The following is a 22,300-nucleotide window of genomic DNA, read 5'->3' as shown; positions in this document are numbered from 1 at the left end:
TTGTAAAATACAAAACTACATTATTAAAAGGAATGAATTGTAGAAATGTGCCCAGTTTTGTAGTTTTGAAGTTCTAAAATTCAATTACTTAAAGCTTGCATGATTTTATTGAACTTCAACTCCATCTTTTTCTCACGTATGCACCAATCTGCACCGAACAAGCTGCTGAGAGGCGCAGGAGTGACCCGTGAACAACTTCCTTTGATTTTCCCTCACTTGAGAAAGGGCCTGATTTTCACTGTGCCTCTCCACAGTGTAGCTGAGACTGGAGTACAATGGTGAGTGCTTTTTAGTTTGTACATAGGAGCTGAAGGGGATTATCAGTTATAGCACTGTCCATTATTAAAATACTGAAACTTTTTAAAGTAGAGGTAAAATGTAGTAATTAGTATAGTAATATACTTATGCTGGTCTCTGCCTGAGTGTGCTGGCCATCACTGACAAGGACCACAGTTTAGTGGATTGAGCATACAAACCATGTTTCTGAAACTGAGATCTACTGTAAAAACACCAAATTATAACAAAGGGTGATAAGAAGGCACTTTGAAACACATGAGCTTCTTTACCTTCTACATGCAGATATATTTTTAAAAAAACTTTTGTGATAACTGAACACTGCAGTTATTTTAAAATCTCTTTAAAGTATACTCCAGGTCAGCGAACTGCAATGATCTTATCCTTCAGTCTAAATTCAGAATATACCAAGAAATGTTTTCAAGGCTTAATTAGAAGTTTACAACTTCAAACTTTTAATTGCTAGCTATGCAATTTTCAAGGTTGGATGATATATTCCCCTGTACCTCAGCTAAAAACAACACAACTCTTAGCCCCCAAGACACTTCGAGAATCATGGTTTTTAAAGTTGCTTTTGTTGCTTAAAATTCTCAGGTAATTCATTTGTAAGGCTTTGTACTAAAGTATTGCTCTAAAGAAAAAGTTACAGAAAGGATTTTAAAGTTTAATTTAATAGCTTACCATTTCGAGATTTGAGGTCTCTGTGGATTACCTTTATCGGAGCATCCATATGTAAATAATGCATACCTGTAGGGAAAATGAAACAGATTTTCAGAAGATGCCACACAATGGGTTCACCTACATGCATGTTAGAATATACAAAGAAAGGCAAGGCTGCTGACTGTGGAATATACAAAGAAAGGCACAGACTGCCGACTGTGGAAAGCTGCCCAGAGCGGAGAGCGCACCAAGGAGAGTGATGGAAATATAGAACTGCCAAATGTGTCATTCATCGGAAGTGAGTCACTCCTTTTGGTTTAAAAGTGTGACTTATTCTGTCAAAGCCACTCTTTAAAAACAAATATAGCTCCAAGTGTTCAAATGAATTTATAATTCCTGTCACTCTGGGCAATTGCAAGTGTTATAATATTTCCAGGTTGAACTTTTGAACCCCGCCAGAAAAACCTCCGAGCAATTCCATTAAATTTAGAAAATTCTATGCAGGCAAAGACTTGACATTGTATTCATACAAATTGATTCAAAAAATTCCTTTAGTGGGTAAACCATATAGATATATTTTTCCACTTGGTGCATGTACAGTTGGGATCAGCTGATGAGAATTCCACTGTAGTGTTCCATTTAATGACTAAATAAGCACAAATTCACCTAGTGATGAAACAGTATAAATACATTACACCTCTTCACTAACATATCATGATAAACATTCCAAAAGGCATTTTGGAGTGCCACTTGAATTTATTAACCACATGTTTGACAAGTATAGAAAAAAAAAAGAGTCCCACAGAATGCAGACAACCTAGTGACTGAGTAACAGTAACAGCAAGTGTCTGTTCAGCCACTGTTGCAACTGAAGGACAAATCATGAAGGCAAAAACTCATGATAAGAAGTTCAAATAAAAAAATGTTTTATGACTTAGTGAAAGAAATGTTTAATGAAGTTAAACCTGGAATTTCCATCTAAGTTAGAGTGCCCTTTTCATTTGTTCCCCATCCCCCATGAGTGCCAACAGGCCTGCAGTACTGTGCTCAAATGGCCATTCTTCATATCCAAACCTCGACAGTAAATGTCAGGCTATTCAACTGTTGGGATATTGCAGGCAAGCCCAATCTGTCCTCACTTGATCTGCACGTGAACATATACAACTTGCACTTGTATAGAGCTTTAATGCAGTGAAACATCCCAAGGCCCTTAGAGACATGGGAGGGGAAATGGACATTAAGGGCACAATTTTAGCCCCAAGATTGGGTGGATTGGGGGTGGGGGCAATCAAAATCGGAGAATTCTGGAGCGGGAACAAATTGCGGCTCCAACCTGCCGACTTCGGTGTTCAACCCAGACGCATCTGGCTGTGCGCGTGCTTCAGGAAGCAGGAAGTCCTGCTGCCAGCCAATATTTAAAACAGTAATTAAGATAGTTAAACTTGTTAAACTGTTAAATTGTTTAACTGTTAAAATGGCAGGATTTTAACTCTGCCTCAACGTGTTTCCCATGGCGTCTGAAACACGCCATGGAAATGGAGGAGAGTTGCAGCCGGCAGCCATATGGACATTTAAATCAGTGTTTGACAGATGGGGATAAAAAGTGAGTTTTTGCAGCAGGGCACTCAGTTCTCTCAAACGTTTGGCTGGGTGTTCTTTTCTTCTGTTCACACTCAGAATTACCTACATTTTGGACCCCCTCAAACAGACACCAATCAGGATGGGGGGGGCACAACGATTGTATTCATCAGTACATCTGAGGAGGAGGCACATCAGCATCCGCGGCAGGCACAGCGTGCAGTTCTGGGACTTGCAGCTCCAGAAGACAGAGGTGCGCCACAGGGACCTGCAGGAGAGCAGAGAGTGGAACAACAGAGGGACCTACGACGCATGAGGCGCCACCCTTGTAAGAGGGTCTACAGGCAGAGGCTGAGCGTCCTGGACCTCTCTGAGGAGCAGTGCCTACAAAGGCTCGAGTGAGTCGCCAGGTGGTCGCAGACATCTGCAGGCTCCTTCATGCAGAGCTGCTCCTGGCTGCGGCTAGTGGCAACGCACTGCCCTCAATTTCTTCTCCTCCAGATCCATCCAGGGTGCCACCGGTGACATAGCCGGGGTCTCTCAGTTGTCTGCATGCAAGTGTATACGACAGGTCACAGATGGATTGTTTTTCAGGGCATCCCACTACGTCAATGTCCCATCGACGACATGAGCCAGACTGAGGGCAATGGGTTTCCACTCTCAGGTTCCTTTCCCGCGGGTACAGGGCGCAATTGATTGCACACATGTAGCAATCAGAGGACCTGCACGAGCCAGGACTGTACATTAACCGAAAGGGATATCACTCCATCAATGCGCAGCTGGTTTGTAACCACCGGAAGAGGTTTCTGCAGGTGTGTGCTAAATTCCCTGGTAGCTGCCATGATTCCTTCATTCTGCGAGAATCCAACATCCCGGCTCTCTTCCACTCACAAAACAGAATTGGAGACATGCAGACGTGGCTCATGACACCTCTGAGAAACCCCACTAAGACTGGCAGAAAAAGAGAAACAGTAGAATTGCTGCCTTTTTTAGCTCTGACAATGTCTGTCCATAATACTTCTTCTTCACAGCAATAATAATTAGTATTTTAGAACACTGAGCTTTTCCACACGAGGCACAGAAGCGTTACGATGACAGTCACAGCACCACCGGGTCTGTCATAGAGAAAGCCACAGGAATGATGCGCTTCCGGTGCCTGGATCGGTCTGGGGGAGCCCTTCAGTACACACCAGCGAGAGTGTGTAGAATAATAGTCGTGTCTTGTGTCCTGCATTACATTGCTCAACAGAGAGGGTTACCGGTGGATGAAGTCCCATGTGCTCCAGAAGCAGCCGCACTTACCATCAACACTGAAGACGAGGATGAGGAGGAGAAAGGGGGTGAGGACGACAACGATGGGTGAACCATTGGCAGAGCAGTGTCTCACTTGGCTGCTCGTCAAGCCAGGGAGTCACCCATATTTGATAGAGTCTCATAGAGAGATCTGCAAAGTGACTACAGCCAAGTACTGAGACCACCTGTAAGGACCACCACAACCACAACCCCCATCCCAAGCTGCACAAAATAGTCATACAACGATACACACACCCAATGCAAATATACCCAATGAGTGGCATCAAGTCTTGCTGTTCACGAGCAATCACATACATGTAAGGGCGCTTTCACAAAAGAGACTCAAGAACGGGCAAGACGTGGCAATAGTGGTGAAAATTATAAAATTTAATGTGCATTTAACAAAAAACAAATATAAATGAAAAACATTATATTCTGTCAGACATCCTGTGCATACCCTTTGTGATTACAAAACCGTAGCCTTTCTCTTCCTACCACTTCTACATAGTGCATCCCCTGTGTCTGCAGCTCAGGTAGTGTCAGGTTGCTCAGGTTCATGCCTTAACTGCTTAGATGCTTTCAGCCTACGACCTCTGGGTTTTGGAGTCCATGAGGGCTCCTCCAAAGACTGCGCCACCTGCAACTGTGCAGGGTCTGACTCAGCCACGGAGAGGAGGCAACATTGCGGGTACTGGTTGAGAGGGGGGTAACGGGCGAGAGGTGGGAGCGCTGTGAGTGGCATCCCCACTTCCATGTCCCCTTTCGTCATCATCCCTCTCCTGGGCCACGGTCACACTGCTCCTGCCACTCTGTTGGACAGCAGCTTGGAGCAGATTTGTGATATGTTCTAAGGCCACGGCTAATGTATCTGTCTGCTTTTAAGATGGCAGACATGTTGGCGTCCAGAGTCTGCACAGCTGTTGTCAGGGCCTGAGTGGACTCATTTGTGAGCTGTGCTTGAAGCTCAATGAAGGCTGCCATTCTCTCCATCGCACTCGTTTCCATACTTACCTGTGTCCCAATTCCACTAATGCTGGAGGTGTACTCCTCCATCCTCTCCTCTATTGTCGAGTGTGCACGTGGCACGTTTTACAGTACTTTGCAAAGGCGCTGCTGTCCCTCGATCTTTCTCCTTTTCAAGGATGGCCCCCGGGGTTCAGCATCTGCGTCTAGGTGGGCAGAGCGTGGAGAGGAGTGCGCCCACCAACGCAGACTCTCCACAGCTGCCCCTAACACCAGTGTCTGCTCGTGCTCACTTGTGTATGGTGACTCACCAGGTGACAACCCAACTACCTCACTAATAGGATCCACGAGGTCCGAGTATCTGCGATGGTGGATGGCTTGCTAAGATGTGACGGTACGCCCTCAGAGGCAGGGAGCTCCTCTGAGGAATCGCCCTCTTCCACGACTTTAATCCTTGGTGGGCCTGGAAGAGAACATAGGGCAATATTAAGAATTGTCACAGATGTAATGTTGCGATGAGCATACTGAGGTGTGCAACATGTCAATCATTAATAACATCAATTCATGTTGTGCGTGATGAATGTTAAAGTTCTGTCAACAGACCGGTTGCAGGATGCCATTCTCGGCATCCGCGACGGCCAGGCACTCCATTGTCCGGCTCAGTTCCAACGCCTCCTCTTCCACCTCTGTGAGGACCACTATTTGTGGTGGCCCCCCTCCAGTCCTCACCCTCTCCCATGCATTCTGAGCTCTCTTCTCCTACAGGGGAGAAAGTACAAACATAGAAAATAGGAGCAGGATTAGGTCATTCAGCCCTTCGAGCCTGCTCCGCCATTCAATATGATCATGGCTGATCCTCTATCTCAATACCATTTTCCTGCTCTCTCCCCATACCCCTTGATGCCTTTTGTGTCTAGAAATCTATCTAGCTCCTTCTTAAATATATTCAGTGACTTGGCCTCCACAACCTTCTGTGGTAGAGAATTCCACAGGTTCACCACCCTCTGAGTGAAGAAATTTCTCCTCATCTCAGTCCTAAAAGTCCTACCCCGTATCCTGAGACTGTGACCCCTCGTTCTGGACCCCCCAGCCAGGGGAAACATCCTCCTTGCATCCAGTCTGTCTAGCCCTGTCAGAATTTTATGTTTCAATGAGATCCTCTCTCATTCTTCTAAATTCGAGTGAATACAGGCCAAGTCAACCCAATCTCTCCTCATACGACAGTCCTGCCATCCCAGGAATCAGTCTGGTGAACCTTCGCTGCACTCCATCTATGGTAAGTATATCCTTTCTTAGGTAAGGAGACCAAAACTGCACACAATACTCCAGGTGTGGTCTCACCAAGGCCCTGTATAACTGCAGTAAGACATCCTTGCTCCTGTACTCAAATCCTCTTGCAATGAAGGCCAGCATACCATTTGCCTTCCTAACTGCTTGCTGCACCTGCATGTTTGCTTTCAGTGACTGGTGTACAAGGACACCCAGATCCCTTTGTACATCAACATTTCCCAATCTATCACCATTTAAATAATACTATGCCTTTCTGTTTTTCCTTCCGAAGTGAATAACTTCACATTTATCCACATTATACTGCCTCTGCCATGTCTTTGCCCATTCACTCAACTTGTCTAAATCACCTTGAAGCCTCTTTGCATCCTCCTCACAACTCACAATCCCACCTAGTTTTGTGTCGTCAGCAAACTTGGAAATATTACATTTGGTTCCCTCATCTAAATCATTGATATATATTGTGAACACTTGGGGCCCAAGCACAATTCCCTGCAGTACCCCACTAGTCAATGCCTGCCACCCCAAAAAAGACCCATTTATTTCTAATCTCTGTTTCCTGTCTGATAACCAATTTTCAATCCATGCCAGTATATTACCCCCAAACCCATGTGCTTTAATTTTGCACACTAACCTCTTATGTGGAACTTTATCAAAGGCCTTCTGAAAATCCAAATACACCACATTCACAGGTTCTCCCTTATCAGGTTCTATCAGTTACATCCTCAAAAAAGTCCAGTAGGTTTGTCAAACATTATTTCCCTTTCATAAATCCATGCTGACTTTGTCTAATGTCGTTGATATTTTCTAAGTGTGAATGAGTGAGGGTGAAGTGGTCACCTGATGAATGCATTGCTTTGGGTGAGGCTGCCAATGAAAGAGATGCATCAGAGGGTGGCTACACGATCTATCATATTGCATCAGGATTGGGGTGAGTGGTAGTGGTGGGTTCACAAATGGGAAGGTGAGGAAGTGCACAGAAAGTGAAATTAAGTTGACAATGAGCCTTAAGTGGGTGTGAGGAGTGATATGATGGAGTAGGCTTCGTAGGGCAGAGTATGAGGTGGCGGGGGGGGGGGGTGGGTGTGCACCACATAATGCAGTTGAATCAGTGACTGACTTAACCAGGTCAGGAAAGCGGCTACACTGAAGCACTTCATGCACTGAACCCAATTGTGGGAGACGTTGCCGCTGCTGGTCACCTCCTCTGCCAACTCAAGCCAGGTCTTCTTGGTGGCAGTGGCAGGGTGCTTCCTCCTGTCTGCCAGGTACAGTGTCTCCCTCCTCCTCCTCACCCCTGCCAGCAGCACCTCAAGTGAGGAATCACTGAACCTTGCGCTGGCCTGGTCCTCTGCTGCTCCATTTTCATAAGTTACTTCTCTCTCCCACAAAAGCCATTCGTACAATGGCCCTTTAAATACTCCAGCTGACAGCATGTCATTCGGGTGTGCAGTGTGCCCGCTGTGCAGCTTGGAGACGTCAAACCTGGAAGTCACATTAATGACCATCAATTACGTCGCGATCGCTCGAGAAGAGGTAGGAAATTTTTTCTGGGTTTCCCACGTGCCCATTGACACCCCCCCCCCCCCCTCAGCTGACATCCCGCTGCCATGATAAAATCATGCCCTAAGTACGAGCTGGCCAAAAGCATGTCAAAGAAATAGGTTTTGAGGAGGTGAAGAGAAATGTATTGAGGCAGAGGGGCCAGAGAAGGAATTCCAGAATGCAGTGACATGACAGTTGAAGGATCTGGTACCAGGGATGGAGGTGCACAGTAGAGCAGAGACAGAAGAGTAGAGGGTATGGATTAGGAAGGGGTGAGGTGGGACAAGGCTATGTAAGGATTGTTAATGAAGATGAGATGTTTGAAATTAAATGCACATGAGGAGACACAAAGCCAGCAAGGTCAGGAGTGAGAGATGAGTGGGTCTTAATGTAAAATAGAATACCAATGGCAGATTTTGAAGGTGGTGGAATTTCTGAAAGGTGGTAGTAGGGACCAGTGAGAAGTGCACTAGCAGAGTTGAACCTGGAGGTGACAAAGATGTGAATGAGAGTTTCACTGACAGTAGGGTGAGGAAGGGACAGAGGTGGCAATGTTAGTAAGTTGAAAATGAATGATCTTGGTAATGGACAGGATGTGGGGCCTGAAGCTCAGCTCAGAGTCAAACTGCACAACTGGACAGAGAATGTGCATTGTTGGGTTCAACCTACTTAAGCAGCTGTGGAGGAGGGCAGAATCGGGTTTGGGAAGGGGGGGGGGTAGGGCAATGTGTTTTTGGTGGGACAGGCAGGAGGTCAACAACGTGAGGGCAGTACCATGAAAGAAAGGCAATGGATGAGGGGGGGGGGGGGGGGGGGGTGCAGTGGTCGACTATATTGAGAACTGAAGAGGAGGGATAAAGTGCTGTGATCGCAGTCAAAAAGGGTGTTGTTGGTGACTTTAATCAAGGTAATTTCTGTGCTATCTGCACACATTTTTCCACATAACCACTGGATAGCAATCAGAGCAGAAACTCCAGCAGATTTTTCTCTCCCTAGCTCAGGAAGACTGAGGCCAATAGTTGTGAGTTAACTGATCTCAGTGATCAGCTGAAATAAGTTAACTCAACTGAGCTCAGGGTCAAACCCAAACTTTTCCTGGTCAATATTACACCATGCAATGTATTTACTCAGAGCTTTTGAAAGAGTAGTTCATGTCCCTGAAAGGAACAGGTGACATTTTGAGTCCAGATAGTTCCAAGTGCCCACAAAACAGCTTTCAATGTCATCACTTAAACACAAAAATCAGAGCTAATCAACTGCGTCTGAAAATAGTGCCATACTGCAGTCTCGAAACAGAATATTGCAAATGAAGTGCTTTAAACTTAACAGGACAGTCATCTGCAATTGGAAAAATATCTTTAATGCCAACTTTAAAGTGCACTTAAAAGACAAATTGATTACTGCTAATACTGGGTAACAGAGGATTCAACATCTTAAAAAAGGGAAAAATGCTTTATGATTTTCAGTATTAATTTTGATGAGAAAAACTATTAATTCTTCCCTCTCAATATGATGTTCTCTTTCAACTCCAGTGCAGCATGTTGGTATTCTAATATGCTTTGTGATTTTTTTGTGCATGATTTCCATATAGGGAGTTCGCAATCTTAGGTGGGACATTGGGGGAGCTTCCAGAGAGAAGGTTTCAGAAAAATAATGGTGTACTTCCTAGTTACAATATGGGATTGACTGAGCACTAACCCACTCTCACAGCCAGGAAATAATACATACTGCAGTGTAACTTAAAAGAGGAAAAACCCTACAAAATAGAGGATTGCAAAATCAAGCAAATACCATTGTACATATAGACCACTAACAGGATTGTTAGGAAATGCTAGAACAACAGAACATGAAGATTTATAAACCTGGTTGCAGCATGCTTACATCCTGTTGCTCCACATGATAACTCAATGTTACAGTAAAGATTTTTCCCAAACTAGCACAATACAGGAAACCACATTATGAAACAGGAATGTCAATGAAGGGGAAGTAGTTGGAATGTAAAGTACTTTGGTTATCATTCCTATGTATAATGTCTTTTAATAATCCAGTCTCTCACAGTGTTCCTGTTTCATAGTGAACAGCTGGTCTGCAGCCCCCAGGGAACTAGAAATGAAGATGATGTCAAGTAAAAGGATTGGCATGGAGGGTGTCTGCCAGGAAGCAGTAAGTTACAGTGCCCTCCATGTTGACGTTTTCAAAGCTGTATTAGCTGAATTTGTACTGTGTTCTCAGCATTACTCAGTGAGCTGTACACAGCTGAGGTCAGCAGAGGCAAAATGAAAAACTGAAATTGGATAAACAAACATGATAAAATAGAAGTGTACACAATAACAAAAGCAAAGTGATTCAAATAAATGGAAAGATAAAGACTATGTAAAGAGATTAAAAAGTGGGGCAGAACAGAGTTTAAAATTTTAAAAAATCCAATTTCCTCTCCTGCTGCTGAAGCAACCCTATGGGGTATGGGTTTCAGGGATCGGGCATCAATCTGTACCTCACCCAAATGGCCATTCTTCATTTGTGACCCTAGTGATAGTAAGTTATTCAATCATATGCTGCATCAAGTACAGTTCTATCTTATCCTTACCCCAATATCCATACACTTGTACTTTACAGCAGCAGGCACTAAATTGTGATCGGGAGTAGATATCCTGACTAAATTTCCCCTTCCCTAACTGTGGACGTTGAGCCCAGTTGTAACCCCATCCCCCCACCCCTGGCCCCCAACACAGCGCCAGCTGAGATCAGTTACCTCAGCAAAAATCAGGACCCCAACAAGGTTGGATAAATAACAAGCGATTTTTCACAATAATGGTTTGTATGGCATCAGCTGGCTCAGTGGGTTATACTCTTGCTTAGAGTCAGGAGATTCAAGCCCCACTCTAGGACTTCAGCACATAATCTATGTTGATGCTCCAGTGCAGTACTGAGACGGTGCTGCATGGTGTCCTGACCAACATTCTTCTGTCAACACCACTGTAAAAAGAACTCATCTTATTGTTGGGAGTGGGACCCTACTGTTTGCAAAATGGCTGAATTGTTTGCCTGCAATTCAAAGTAATTCTGTGTCTGGAAACTGCTTCCGGGTATTTGAGAGACTTGAGCAGGCTCTTTAAATACAAAATCAAAAGCAAAACACTGCGGATGCTGGAAATCTAAAATAAAAACAGAAAATGCTGGAAAAGCTCAGCAAGTGAGGCAGCATCTGTGGAGAAAGGAACAAAGTTGACATTTCAGTCTTTAAAGACAAGTTCCTTTTTTCTATAAAAGCCTCAACTTACAGCTTTCCAAACAAATCTCTTGTAACTGAAATAATGGATAATACAGCGTACTGTACATATGGACTTTGATAGACAGTATAGTTATACCCAAGGCACATAAATTGGTCAGGACAGTTATACAATGGTTGGATATGCACTGTTCCCAGATTATGGTCAGATTTGTTTATAGACCACATTTTTTGTATGTATCCTATATATTTCCTCATGTACAAATAACTGAGAATATACCAAGTGTGGAAACAATTAAACTGTGTGTACACAAGGAAATACACACAAAATTTACTCCCAAATACAGGGAAAAGTGCATAGTATACTGCAAAAGTTACTTCTCTCTTTGGATCTCTTCCTCTTTGTGTCTCGTTACAATTTTAAATTCTGCATATTTTTCTCACTCTTTTCTCTGCTTGCTATGCTGTTTCTTTCTCATTTGCGCTGATGCACTGTTATCATAAGCTTCCAAACTGGAAGAGAACTGTGATCACCACTCAAAATGGCTGGGACTCAAAGAATCTCCATGGTAATTCTTTACACTGAACACAACTGTGCACCTGTAAAATAAAAGGCTTTTGCCATTTTCCTGTCCACATCTACTTTTGTTTGGAGATTACAGTTAAAAATGGGAATCGCTGCTGATATGGAAGCAGTGAGGTCTGCAGCAATTCACTACATTTTCTACCCATCACCTCAACACTTCGTTAAGAATTTCTTCCCTCCTAATACTTCTTTTCTCGCTCCTCGAACACCATGATACATGCTCAAGAATGGTTGCCAGCAGCCTTCCAGTATCTCAGCGACATGGCTATTCCTCATCTGTGAACCTAGGCAGGCTGTTTGCCTATGAGGCAGCACTACTGCTGAACCTGATTCAATCCTCACTTAATGTCCATGTGTACCATAACTTTCCAGCGGGGGTCTCTGAATAGTGATCGGGAATTTTTTTAAAAAGACAATTTTTTATCCCTCTCCTAGGCCAGGAAGTTGAGGTCAATTGCAGTGATTGAACCACTGCCTCGACTGAGATCAGCTAGCTCATCACAAACCATGAACATATCTGGATCCTTCCTGGTCTTTAGTTACTGAGCAATCAGGTTTATGGTTTTCCTGCAGTACAACAATGACTACTCTTCAAAAATACTTGATTGGTTGTAAAGCACTTTGGGACGTCCTGAGATCTTGAAAGGTGCTATACAAATGGAAGTGTTTCTTTCTATCTTTACCTCTGCAGGATTAGATAGCTTTAAAAATTATATAAATGAGAGACGGTGGATAACCCAGAAACATTGAATTTTTAAATATATTATCAAATTGCAAATAATCTGGATTTGAAAGCGTTGCAAAATGGTTTACCCAGGTGTTTTTAAAAAAAAAACAGAAAAGCAACATCATAATGCATAGAAGATTTGTTCTCCCTGTTTCTGAACACATGAATATATGTGTGTATGTATGTATGTTTTTTCTTAATATCAAACCATTTATAAAGATTTAGATACCTTTAGCAATATCTGTTGCCCAAGTCATAATTTGATCCATGTCCATTTCCTCACTTTCAGCACTGGACAGATAATCATACAGTGACCCTCCAGGGGCATATTCTGTAAAGAGAAGTTTAAACAAATAAAGCCATCAACTGCTACCTTGTTTTTAAATATATAAGACAATGCAACTACTATAGTTTTTATTTAATTACAGAATAGAATCTATAACAAATGCTCCCTACTGCAGAAAACAGTCATTAACAGTCCACAGGCACTAATGTACAAATTAGTACCAATGTACATACATTTTGTTTCTATTTATGAGTTAGGTATTTAATGAAAGTGAAATTTAATGTAGCAAAGTAGACCAAGAGTTGCAATGCTAATTATTGTGGCTTTGAAACCCAGGGCTGCAGGTCATTCAAATAATATATATGGAACATCTTTATTCCACTTACAGCTTAATGACCCACACGGACTGCAGCGGTTCAAGAAGGCGGCTCACCACCACCTTCTCGAGGGCAATTAGGGATGGGTAATAAATGCTGGCCTCGCCAGCGACGCCCACATCCCGTGAACGAATAATAAAAAAAAAATTTTGGGATCACACTTACACAAAAATTACAACGTTATTTATGCCTATTTGCAAGCTGATCTTGCCAAAGGGAATTTCCTGCAGATCTCGTTTGCCTAAACTGGAATGTAAAACGTGCATAAATAATCCACATAAATTGTCCGTAATCAATAGGGGCCCAAAGAGTCTTGGGCTGAGCACTATTAAAGCACGGAACAGACGCCATTGTTCAGAGTGAGGCTACGGAGTGGAAGGCAAGTAGCAGAATGCTTTTTCTCTAATTTCTTTATTCAGAGTGTTTCCAATGTTTCATTTCCATTTTCACAGAGAGAAAATAGCAGTCAGGAGTCTTCAGGCAAGTCTGGCAGGAGAAAGACCTGCAATTTTGTATAGGTAGACACTACAGGCCGTACTGAGGGAAACAGAGGCAAGGCGGGCCCGGTTTCTGGGCTTCAGGAAGGCAAACCGAGGCACATGGAGGGAGGTGGCAGAGGCTCGGAGTGCCATCTACGTGATCCCAAGAATGGCCGACAGGTGCCGGAAAAAAAAAAATCAGTGATCTGGCCAGGGCTGGAACGGTAAGACACTCAGCTATGCTCTCCCTTTCTTCCTTGCCCACACTGGGTACCACCACATTCTCAAACTCCCAAAGCAACACTCACATATATGGCACTTGAGACTGGCTTAATGTTATCTCCATCACTCAATCCTGTAGTATACATGCCTACACAGCTCCATAATCTCACAGCAACTGACTAGCACAACTCCCAAATTTGCTACACCAATTTGGCACCATCACCTGTTGCACACCACCTTTGCAACGACACTTTAAACACAGTGATAAACTACAAGCCTGGCCTTCATTCTCTTATGGCTTTGCAGGGCAAACTGGCAGACAATCCCAGGAAAAGGAGGGCCACTGTTTGGGGGGGGGGGGGGGGGGGAAAGAGAGAGAAAGAGGGTCGATCCCAATGCTGAGAACCCTGATCGTTCATTAGGAGAAGTTGTTGACCTGTCACGCCAATTTGCTGTTGTGGAAGCAGAGGTCAGTAGCATAATGCCATAGCGAGGAGAGTACCTGAGCCCCTGTTCGCTCTCCATGCTTCAGATCATAGTCTCAGCCCTTCCCTTCCCTTTAAATGAAAGACTGCATGCAGAGAGACATACTCAACCATTCTAACCTTATGCTATTTCTTCCAATAGATCCAGCAAAGCTCAGTCATTGAGGAAGTTGGGGGGGGGGGGCGGGGGCAGGGGTGGAGCAGCTCCAGGAGGCTGAGCAGGAGGTTCATGTGGAGGAAGCAGAAAACCAGAGCCCAGGTGCACCCCTTCCTCATCACCTCCTATGCCCCACATCAGTGTCAACCGTCTCACCTATTCCAGGAACCAGCACAGTGACAGATGCCCTTGGGCAGCCAGTTAAATCTGGCTAGGTAAATTCACCAACTGAGCCCTATAGTCCAGGGGAACAGGAAGAGTCAGAAGTGGGGAGGGGACATCATAGTAAGTACTGCACAGGAGGAGGCTATTCGGCCCATCATGCCTGTGCCGGCTCTTTGAAAGAGCTATTCAACTGGTCCCATTGCTCTGTAATTTTTTTCCCTTCCAGTATTTATCCAATTCCCTTTTGAAAGTTACTATTGAATCTGCTTCCACCACCCTTTCAGGCACTGCATTCCAGATCATTACAACTCGCTGCGTAAAAAAATGTTTCCTCATGTCGCCTCTGGCTCTTTTGCCAATCACCTTAAAATCTGTGTCCTCTGGTTACTGACCCTTCTGCTACTGGAAACAGTTTCTCCTTATTTATGATTCATGATTTTGAACACCTCTATCAAATCTCCCCATAACCTTCAATGTTCTAAGGAGAACATCCCCAGCTTCTCCAGTCTATTCACATAACTGAAGTCCCTCATCCCTGGTACCAATCTAGTAAATCTCTTCTGCATCCTCTCCAAGGCCTTGACATTCTTCCTAAAGTGTGGTGCCCAGAATTGAACACAATACTCCAGCTGAGGCATAACCAGTGTTTGATAAAGGTTTAGTATAACTTCCATGCTTTTGTACTCTATGCCTCTATTAATAAAGCCCAGATCCCATTTGCATTTTTAACAGCCTTCTCAATTTGTCCTGCCACCTTCAAAGATTTGTGTATGTGCACCCCCAGGTCTTTCTGTTCCTGCATCTCCTTTAAAATTGTTTATATTGCCTCTCCTTATTCTTCCCACCAAAATGCATCACTTCATGCTTCTCTGCATTAAATTTCATCTGCCATGTGTCTGCCCATTTCACCAGGCTGTCTATGTCCTCCTGAAGTTTGTTACTATCCTCCACATTGTTTACTACATTTCCGAGTTTCGGGTCATCTGCAAACTTTGAAATTATACCCTCTATACCCAAATCCAGATCATTAATATATATCAAAAGGAGCAGTGGTCCTAATACTGAACTCTGGGGAACACCACCGTATACTTCCCTCCAGTCTGAAAAACAACCTTTCACCACTACTCTCTGCTTTCTGTCCCCTAGCCAATTTTATGTCCACGCTGCCACTGTCCCTTTAATCCCATGAGCTTTAATTTTGCTAATAAGTCCATTATGCGATACTTTATCAAATGTCTTTTGAAAGTCCATATACACATCAACCCTACTACCCTCATCAACCCTCTCTGTTACTTCATCAAAGAACTCAATCAAGTTAGTCAAACACAATTTTCCGTTAACAAATCCGTGCTGACTTTTATTTATTAGCCCACACTTCTCCAAGTGCCAATTAATTTTGTCCTGGATTATTGTCTCAAAGTTTCCCCACCACCGAAGATTGTGCCAGAGCCTCTGCTATTTCCACCCTTACTTCCCTCAGTAACCTAGGATGCATCCCATCTGGACCAGGTAACTTTTCTACTTTGAGTACTACCAATCTTTTGAGTACCCCCTCCTTCCCTATTTTTATCCTATCCAATATCACTACTATCTCCTCCTTTACTGCTATAATGACAGCATCCTCTTCTCTAGTGAAGACGGATGAGAAGTATTCATTTAGTACCTCAGTCATGCCCTCTGCCTCCACAAGAAAATATTTTTTTCCCTAATCGGTCCCATGCTTCCTTTGACTACCCTTTTACTATTTATATGTTTATAAAAGACTTTTGAGTTCCCTTTTATGTTAGCTGCTAATCTATTCTCATACTCTCTCTTTGCCTCTCATTCCCTTTTTTACATCTCCTCTGTACTTTCTGTATTCAGCCTGGTTCTCTACTGTATTATGAACCTTACATTCGTCATAAGCCTCCTTTTTCTGTTTCATTTTAATCTCTAATACCTTTAGTCATCCAGGGAGCTTCACCTTTGGATGCCCTTCCTTTCCCCCTAGTAGGAACGTGACCAAACACTGGATATTCATTGGACTCAGGCTGTACAGATACGATGGATATTCCAGGAACATCACGGGTACGCGAATGCTCTGGGAACCATCTCCGGTGATGTGCAGCGACTCACAGCTGTGACTTCAGAAGCTCAGACTGCTGCTGTCGCAGCATTGGGGGATAAATTGGAGGGTTGACTCATGCCTTCCAATCGCTAACTGATATGGTGACTCAGAGCTTTTGGGGCTTGGTGGCTGCCATCACAGCTGATGACTGGGGCTGCAGATCCAGGGCCAAATGGTGGAGCAACGGTTGCAATCCAAGACCCTGATGCTGGTGACTCTCATGACGGCAGCAATTGCCATAATTATGGCTTGCCCCTTCAGACCACCACTCCAGTGAAACATGTCAAGCAACACCAGGCTCCCCATGAGCTCCCTTCAGCAACTCAGCCAGCAGCAGCTCCAGGCTAGGAGCCAGATGCCGTGCGTGCGACAGCCACCTCAGCCCCATGGCCCTGGAGTCCAGGTTCAGGAACAGACCATTTTCCACTTTCCTGGTCCCAAGGATACAGTTAGATGCAGCAGGAGAACACGTGGCTGAAAGGCTCATCCAAGTGCCAGAGGGAAGCGTGGTGTCTCGAAAGAGTAGGGTGACTTTTATTTGCTGAGTCAACCTTCTTGCCCCTGGGAGCTGCTTTGTAACTGCAGGATGGGTGAGTGTTTGCTTTTTCTGTGCAGTGTTGTTTACATTGGCCTGTTTAGTTTTGGCCATTACTGTATAAAGGTTGATTGTGCCCTATATCAGTTCCATGGAGAATGTTGTTTTTCTTGCAATTACTGGTTGCAGTTTGTGACTGCATTTAATCTGACTTGAGACATTAATGCTCTCTTTGAAAATGTCTTTATTAAGGTTAAATGTACATTAATACAGATCAGTGGTGAATGCATTAATCTAGCAAAATTGTAAACAGTACTAAAACAGTCCAACAAAGATTGCTCTTTATCCATCAAAAATTGTGAACAGTTTGACACTGCACTTTTTGTTTTCTGTGAGATTGATACAGGCCTGCTTGACCATGGCCATTTCATTACTAAGGTTCAAAGTACACTAAGTTTGTATGCACCCTGACTGTTCACTTTTTCTGTTAGTCACTAATGTGGTTTTATGGAAAAAGGTCTCGATCTCGCTATTTACATATGCTGGTTGAAGCTTCTCTTTTTCCGTACCCTTGTTATTCATTGAAGCCAGCATGTGTTCTATTGGTTGTTGGATTAAAGTTGTATCAAAGTTTAATTTTCTGGTCTGTTACTCTTGGAGATCATAGTCCAACAGGAAATGGTCTACATGAATGGTTCAGTCTTGTTCACTCACTCAATGAAAGTTGGCATTGCCTTCTGGCTGGGGAAAGGAAAGAGGCCGGGGGGGGGGGGGGGGGGGGGTTCAAAGGACTGATGCGTTTCCATATGCTTAGGTGGACATTGCCTTCCGAAAGTCTTTACTGTCTGAAACTGAAGGAGAAGGTGGTCGAGCTGTGTTCTGATGGTGGAGGCAATCAGTTGCTGAACACTTCTATTAACAGCCTCCCCTTTGACTGCCCTGGCAGCTTGAAGCGACGATTAGATTGAGTGGGCATCAGCCCTTGATCCGGGATATGCACCTCAGGATCTTCTATTTCCATGGACTTCACACGAGGGATCTCCAGGCTCAGCCCTTCCCACAAGGCGAAATTCTGCAGTGCGCAGTAGGCCACAAATTTTTGCCATCTTCTCCACCTGCCCTACTGCAGGACACACCCTGACTCATCCAAACACCTAAAGTGGCCTTTCAGAATCCCTAGATGCTCTCCACCACCTGCCTGGTCACTGCATCAGCATGGTTGTCCTTCCTGTTAATGCAAGTCCCAGGGTTCTGCTTTGGTGCTCAGAGACCATGTTAAATGACCTGCTTGTATCTACTATTGACTTCGTCCTCGCAACATTTAAAAAATCTGGGACAAGTCTCTTCTCTAAGTAGCATGTCTCCCACAGTGTTACGTACGGTAAGTTGTAGGATATGCTTTTTCATATGGTTGAGCGCATTATACCATGTAATGCACAATGTTTTATTTTGTTGCCACGATGCAGCTGTGTACAACGTGGAGTGTCTCTTTAAAGTCACAAGATCTATTTGCTATAACTTCAGATGTCAATTGCTTATAAGCAGATCCAGAGGCCATTTAAAGGTCAGAGGAAACAGCAGGAAGTGACTGACTTTTAAAAAACATATTAAAAATTTGCATTTTTTTTATTCGTTCATGGGATGAGGGCGTCGCAGGTGAGGCCAGCAATTTACTGCCCTTGAGAAGGTGGTGAGCCGCCTTCTTGAACCGCTGCAGTCCATGTGGTGAAGGTTCTCCCACAGTGCTGTTAGGAAGGGAGTTCCAGGATTTTGACCCAGCGACGATGAAGGAACAGCGATATATTTCCAAGTTGGGATGGTGTGTGACTTGGAAGGGAATGTGCAGGTGGTGGTGTTCCCATGTGCCTACTGCCCTTGTTCTTGTTCTTGTTCTTCTAGGTGGTAGAGGTCGGGGGCTTGGGAGGTGCTGTCGAAGAAGCCTTGGCGAATTGCTGCAGTGCATCCTGTGGATGGTACACACTGCAGCCACGGTGCGCCAGTGGTGAAAGGAGTTAATGTTTAGGGTGGTGGATGGGGTGCCAATCAAGTGGGCTGCTTTGTCCTGGATGGTGTCGAGCTTCTTGAGTGTTGTTGGAGCTGCACTCATCCAGGCAAGTGGAGAGTATTCCATCACACTCCTGACTTGTGCCTTGTAGATGGTGGAAAGTCTTTGGTGAGTCAGGAGGTGAGTTACTCATCGCAGAATACCCAGCCTCTGACCTACTCTTGTAGCCACAGTATTTATATGACTGGTCTAGTTAAGTTACTGGTCAATGGTGACCCCAGGATGTTGATGGTGTGGGATTCGGTGATGGCAATGCTGTTGAATGTCAAGGGCAGGTGGTTAGACTCTCTCTTGTTGGAGATGGTCATTGCCTCGCACTTGTCTGGCGCGAATGTTACTTGCCACTTATCAGCCCAAGCCTGGATGTTGTCCAGGTCTTGCTGCATGTGGGCTCGGACTGCTTCGTTATCTGAGGGGATGCGAATGGAACTGAACACTGTGCAATCATCAGCGAACATCCCCATTTCTGACCTTATGATGGAGGGAAGGTCATTGATGAAGCAGCTGAAGATGGTTGGGCCTAGGACACTGCCCTGAGGAACTCCTGCAGCAATGTCCTGAGTATTAGTGTAATACTTTTAAGAAAGATATTTGGATCAGTTGTCATAAAATGTTTAGCCTTGATCACTCCACATTGCCAAGTGAAGCAATTTCCAAGGAGGCAAGAAAGACTGGGAGTTAATACTTTGACTATGAGGAGATGCTGGTTAACTGGCAGAAACTGGGGTGAGCAATCATTTTACATAGTTGATATAGTAGTTTTTCCCAATTAATTCTGCAAACCCCTTGCCATTTGAAGTTTGTAGAATGAAGCTGAGGTGTCTGCAGCAGCAACAATGTTGCATCTGTGACAATGCCATTGCACAAATTTATAAGATGGTAAATTTAATTTGCGGATTGCCACTGATTGTTTATGTATCTCCTCTTCTGGGGTATCAGGATGAAAGTTGGTTACAGTAATATCTATAGCTGACATAACACCTTGTAGTAGTGTTCTATGTACTGCATCCAATAGAAGTACATAAGTGGACAGTCACAATTTTAAAAAAGGGTTACGTAGTGGACTCTACAGTTGCTTAGTAAATGCACTGCCTGGTGTGCCAAGCATCCCAAGCCCTGGCCCTCCTTTCTGCTTCTTCAACCTGACCTCCCACTCTGTCCCACCTCTCCTTCCACACCCAAGCCTCAGCTCTCAGTTTCTCCCTCACTCAGGTGAAATAGCAGCTCCTGCACAAACTCTCCCTTTCTGGTTCAGTCTCTTCTCCACCTAGTCTCAGTTTCCACCAAAATGCTCAATGCTATATTGCTGCATGCCCTAGGCATTAAAAAAGGTAAAAGATGCAACTGAGTTAATCAGTAAAGCAGCAGTGTGAGAAATATATGGAAGACAGAGACTTCACAATAACAAAGGAGGCAGGATTTTGACACACACACACACACACACACACACACACACACAGCGCGAGAGCGAGAACACAAATAAATGTCAGTATGTAAGTCAAATTCCTGAGAAATGCTGTGTTGCTAAGAATCTGCCTGAAAATTCAATACTGATAAAGGCTGATGAATGTATTGCAAATCGTAACACTAAGGCATGTATAAGTTGTTTTAGTTGTGCTGAAAGAGTTAGAGAGTGGGACATGAGTGAGAGACAGTTACAGCTAGAGAGACTAATTTAAAAAAAAATCTGTGAGCAGCCTGACAGGAGATCAACCACGATCAAATTAAAATGCTTACCTAGGGATAATAGAGCCAAGTTACTGCATGTCCTGTCTCACTCACAAGATAGCACATAACTCAAACAGTACTATTGTGAACATTTACTTGTTTGATGGAAGAAAAGACATGCCTTATATATAATCTAAAGTTAAACAGAAAAATAAATAATTCTAATTGACTGTCTTTCAACAATGATTAGAATTGCACATTTCATTTGCATGCCACAATAACCATTAATTGTTTGAATTCAATTTTGACAGCCAATCAAATCTTAAGTACAGTGTGCAGAACTAAAACAGCTTATATATGCTTTATCGAGTTGTTATTTGCAATGCATTCATCAACCTTTATCAATATTGAATTTTCAGGCAGATTCCTAGCAACACAGCATTTCCCAGTAATTAGACTTTCATACTACAGGAAATAAGAGCAACTTAAGTACATTTCCGAGTAAGCATAATGATTTATTTCAAATATGGTTACAGACATTTATAACTAAACGGGAGGGCACCTGGTGTGCTGGGACCAACTCATCCTGAATACACATTGTGATCAGCACTCGATTAAAAAGGTTCTAGTGACAGGTCACGTTGCTGTATGGAGTGGAATTTTCTTTGTTGTAGATGGTAGTATTTGATCTGCTAGTAACTCTGCTGCTGCCAGTTGATAAAAAAAATGTATTTTCCTACATGCTTGACCAGCATTACCCTCTGCCAAGAATTCTCAACTGGAAGATCACAAAGCTATTTTATCTGGACCGCTCTGTAGAGTTCAACAAGAAGAGTGTACAAATGAGTTTTCAGGGGGCTGCTCTATAATTCAAGCTCCCAGCAGAGAGCTTCACATGCTGGGAGTGCACATCAGGAATTTAGACACCATTCAGTGCACCCCACAGGCTTTACTGTCCATTATCATTTATAAACTCAGCCCATATTTTTTTTTATTCCTTCATGGGACGTGGGCGTTGCTGGCGAGGCCGGCATTTATTGCCCATCCCTAATTGCCCTTGAGAAGGTGGTGTGGGCCGCCTTCTTGAACTGCTGCAGTCCGTGTGGTGAAGGTTCTCCCACAGTGCTGTTAGGAAGCGTGTTCCAGGATTTTGACCCAGTGACTATGAAGGAACGGCGATATATTTCCAAGTCGGGATGGTGTGTGACTTGGAGGGGAACGTGCAGGTGGTGTTGTTCCCATGTGCCTGCTGCTCTTGTCCTTCTAGTTGGGAGGTCGGGGGCTTGGGAGGTGCTGTCGAAGAAGCCTTGGCGAGTTGCTGCAGTGCATCCTGTGGATGGTACACACTGCAGCCACTGTGCGCCGGTGGTGAAGGGAGTGAATGTTCAGGGTGGCAGATGGGGTACCAATCAAGCGTGCTGCTTTGTCCTGGATGGTGTCGAGCTTCTTGAGTGTTGTTGGAGCTGCACTCATCCAGGCAAGTGGAGAGTATTCCATCACACTCCTGACTTGTGCCTTGTAGATGGTGGTAAAGCTTTGGGGAGTCAGGAGGTGAGTCACTCGCCGCAGAATACCCAGCCTCGGACCTGCTC

The 22,300-nt window shown here is 44.1% G+C and overlaps 1 protein-coding gene across 9 annotated transcripts in view; it reads right to left on the bottom strand.

Annotated features, from left to right (window-relative positions):
* Window positions 1-22,300, bottom strand: part of LOC137323715 (mitogen-activated protein kinase kinase kinase 20-like) — a 151,881-nt gene that overhangs the window by 111,438 nt on the left and 18,143 nt on the right. For all 9 annotated transcript variants that reach the window (XR_010963433.1, XR_010963432.1, XM_067987556.1 and 6 more), the window contains exons 4-5: window positions 12,392-12,493; window positions 976-1,041 (exon numbers count right to left, since the gene is read on the bottom strand). Coding sequence is in view for 7 of the 9 variants with exons in the window: in XM_067987556.1 (XP_067843657.1) it covers window positions 976-1,041; window positions 12,392-12,493 (168 nt within the window). In the remaining 2 variants the exon portion in view is untranslated. The remainder of the gene's footprint in view (window positions 1-975; window positions 1,042-12,391; window positions 12,494-22,300) is intronic.

Source organism: Heptranchias perlo, chromosome 7, assembly GCF_035084215.1.
Source record: "Heptranchias perlo isolate sHepPer1 chromosome 7, sHepPer1.hap1, whole genome shotgun sequence".
In the NCBI taxonomy this organism is placed as follows: Eukaryota; Metazoa; Chordata; class Chondrichthyes; order Hexanchiformes; family Hexanchidae; genus Heptranchias; species Heptranchias perlo.
Note: the sequence above shows the minus strand (reverse complement) of the source record. Positions and strands in the feature narration are given on the sequence as shown.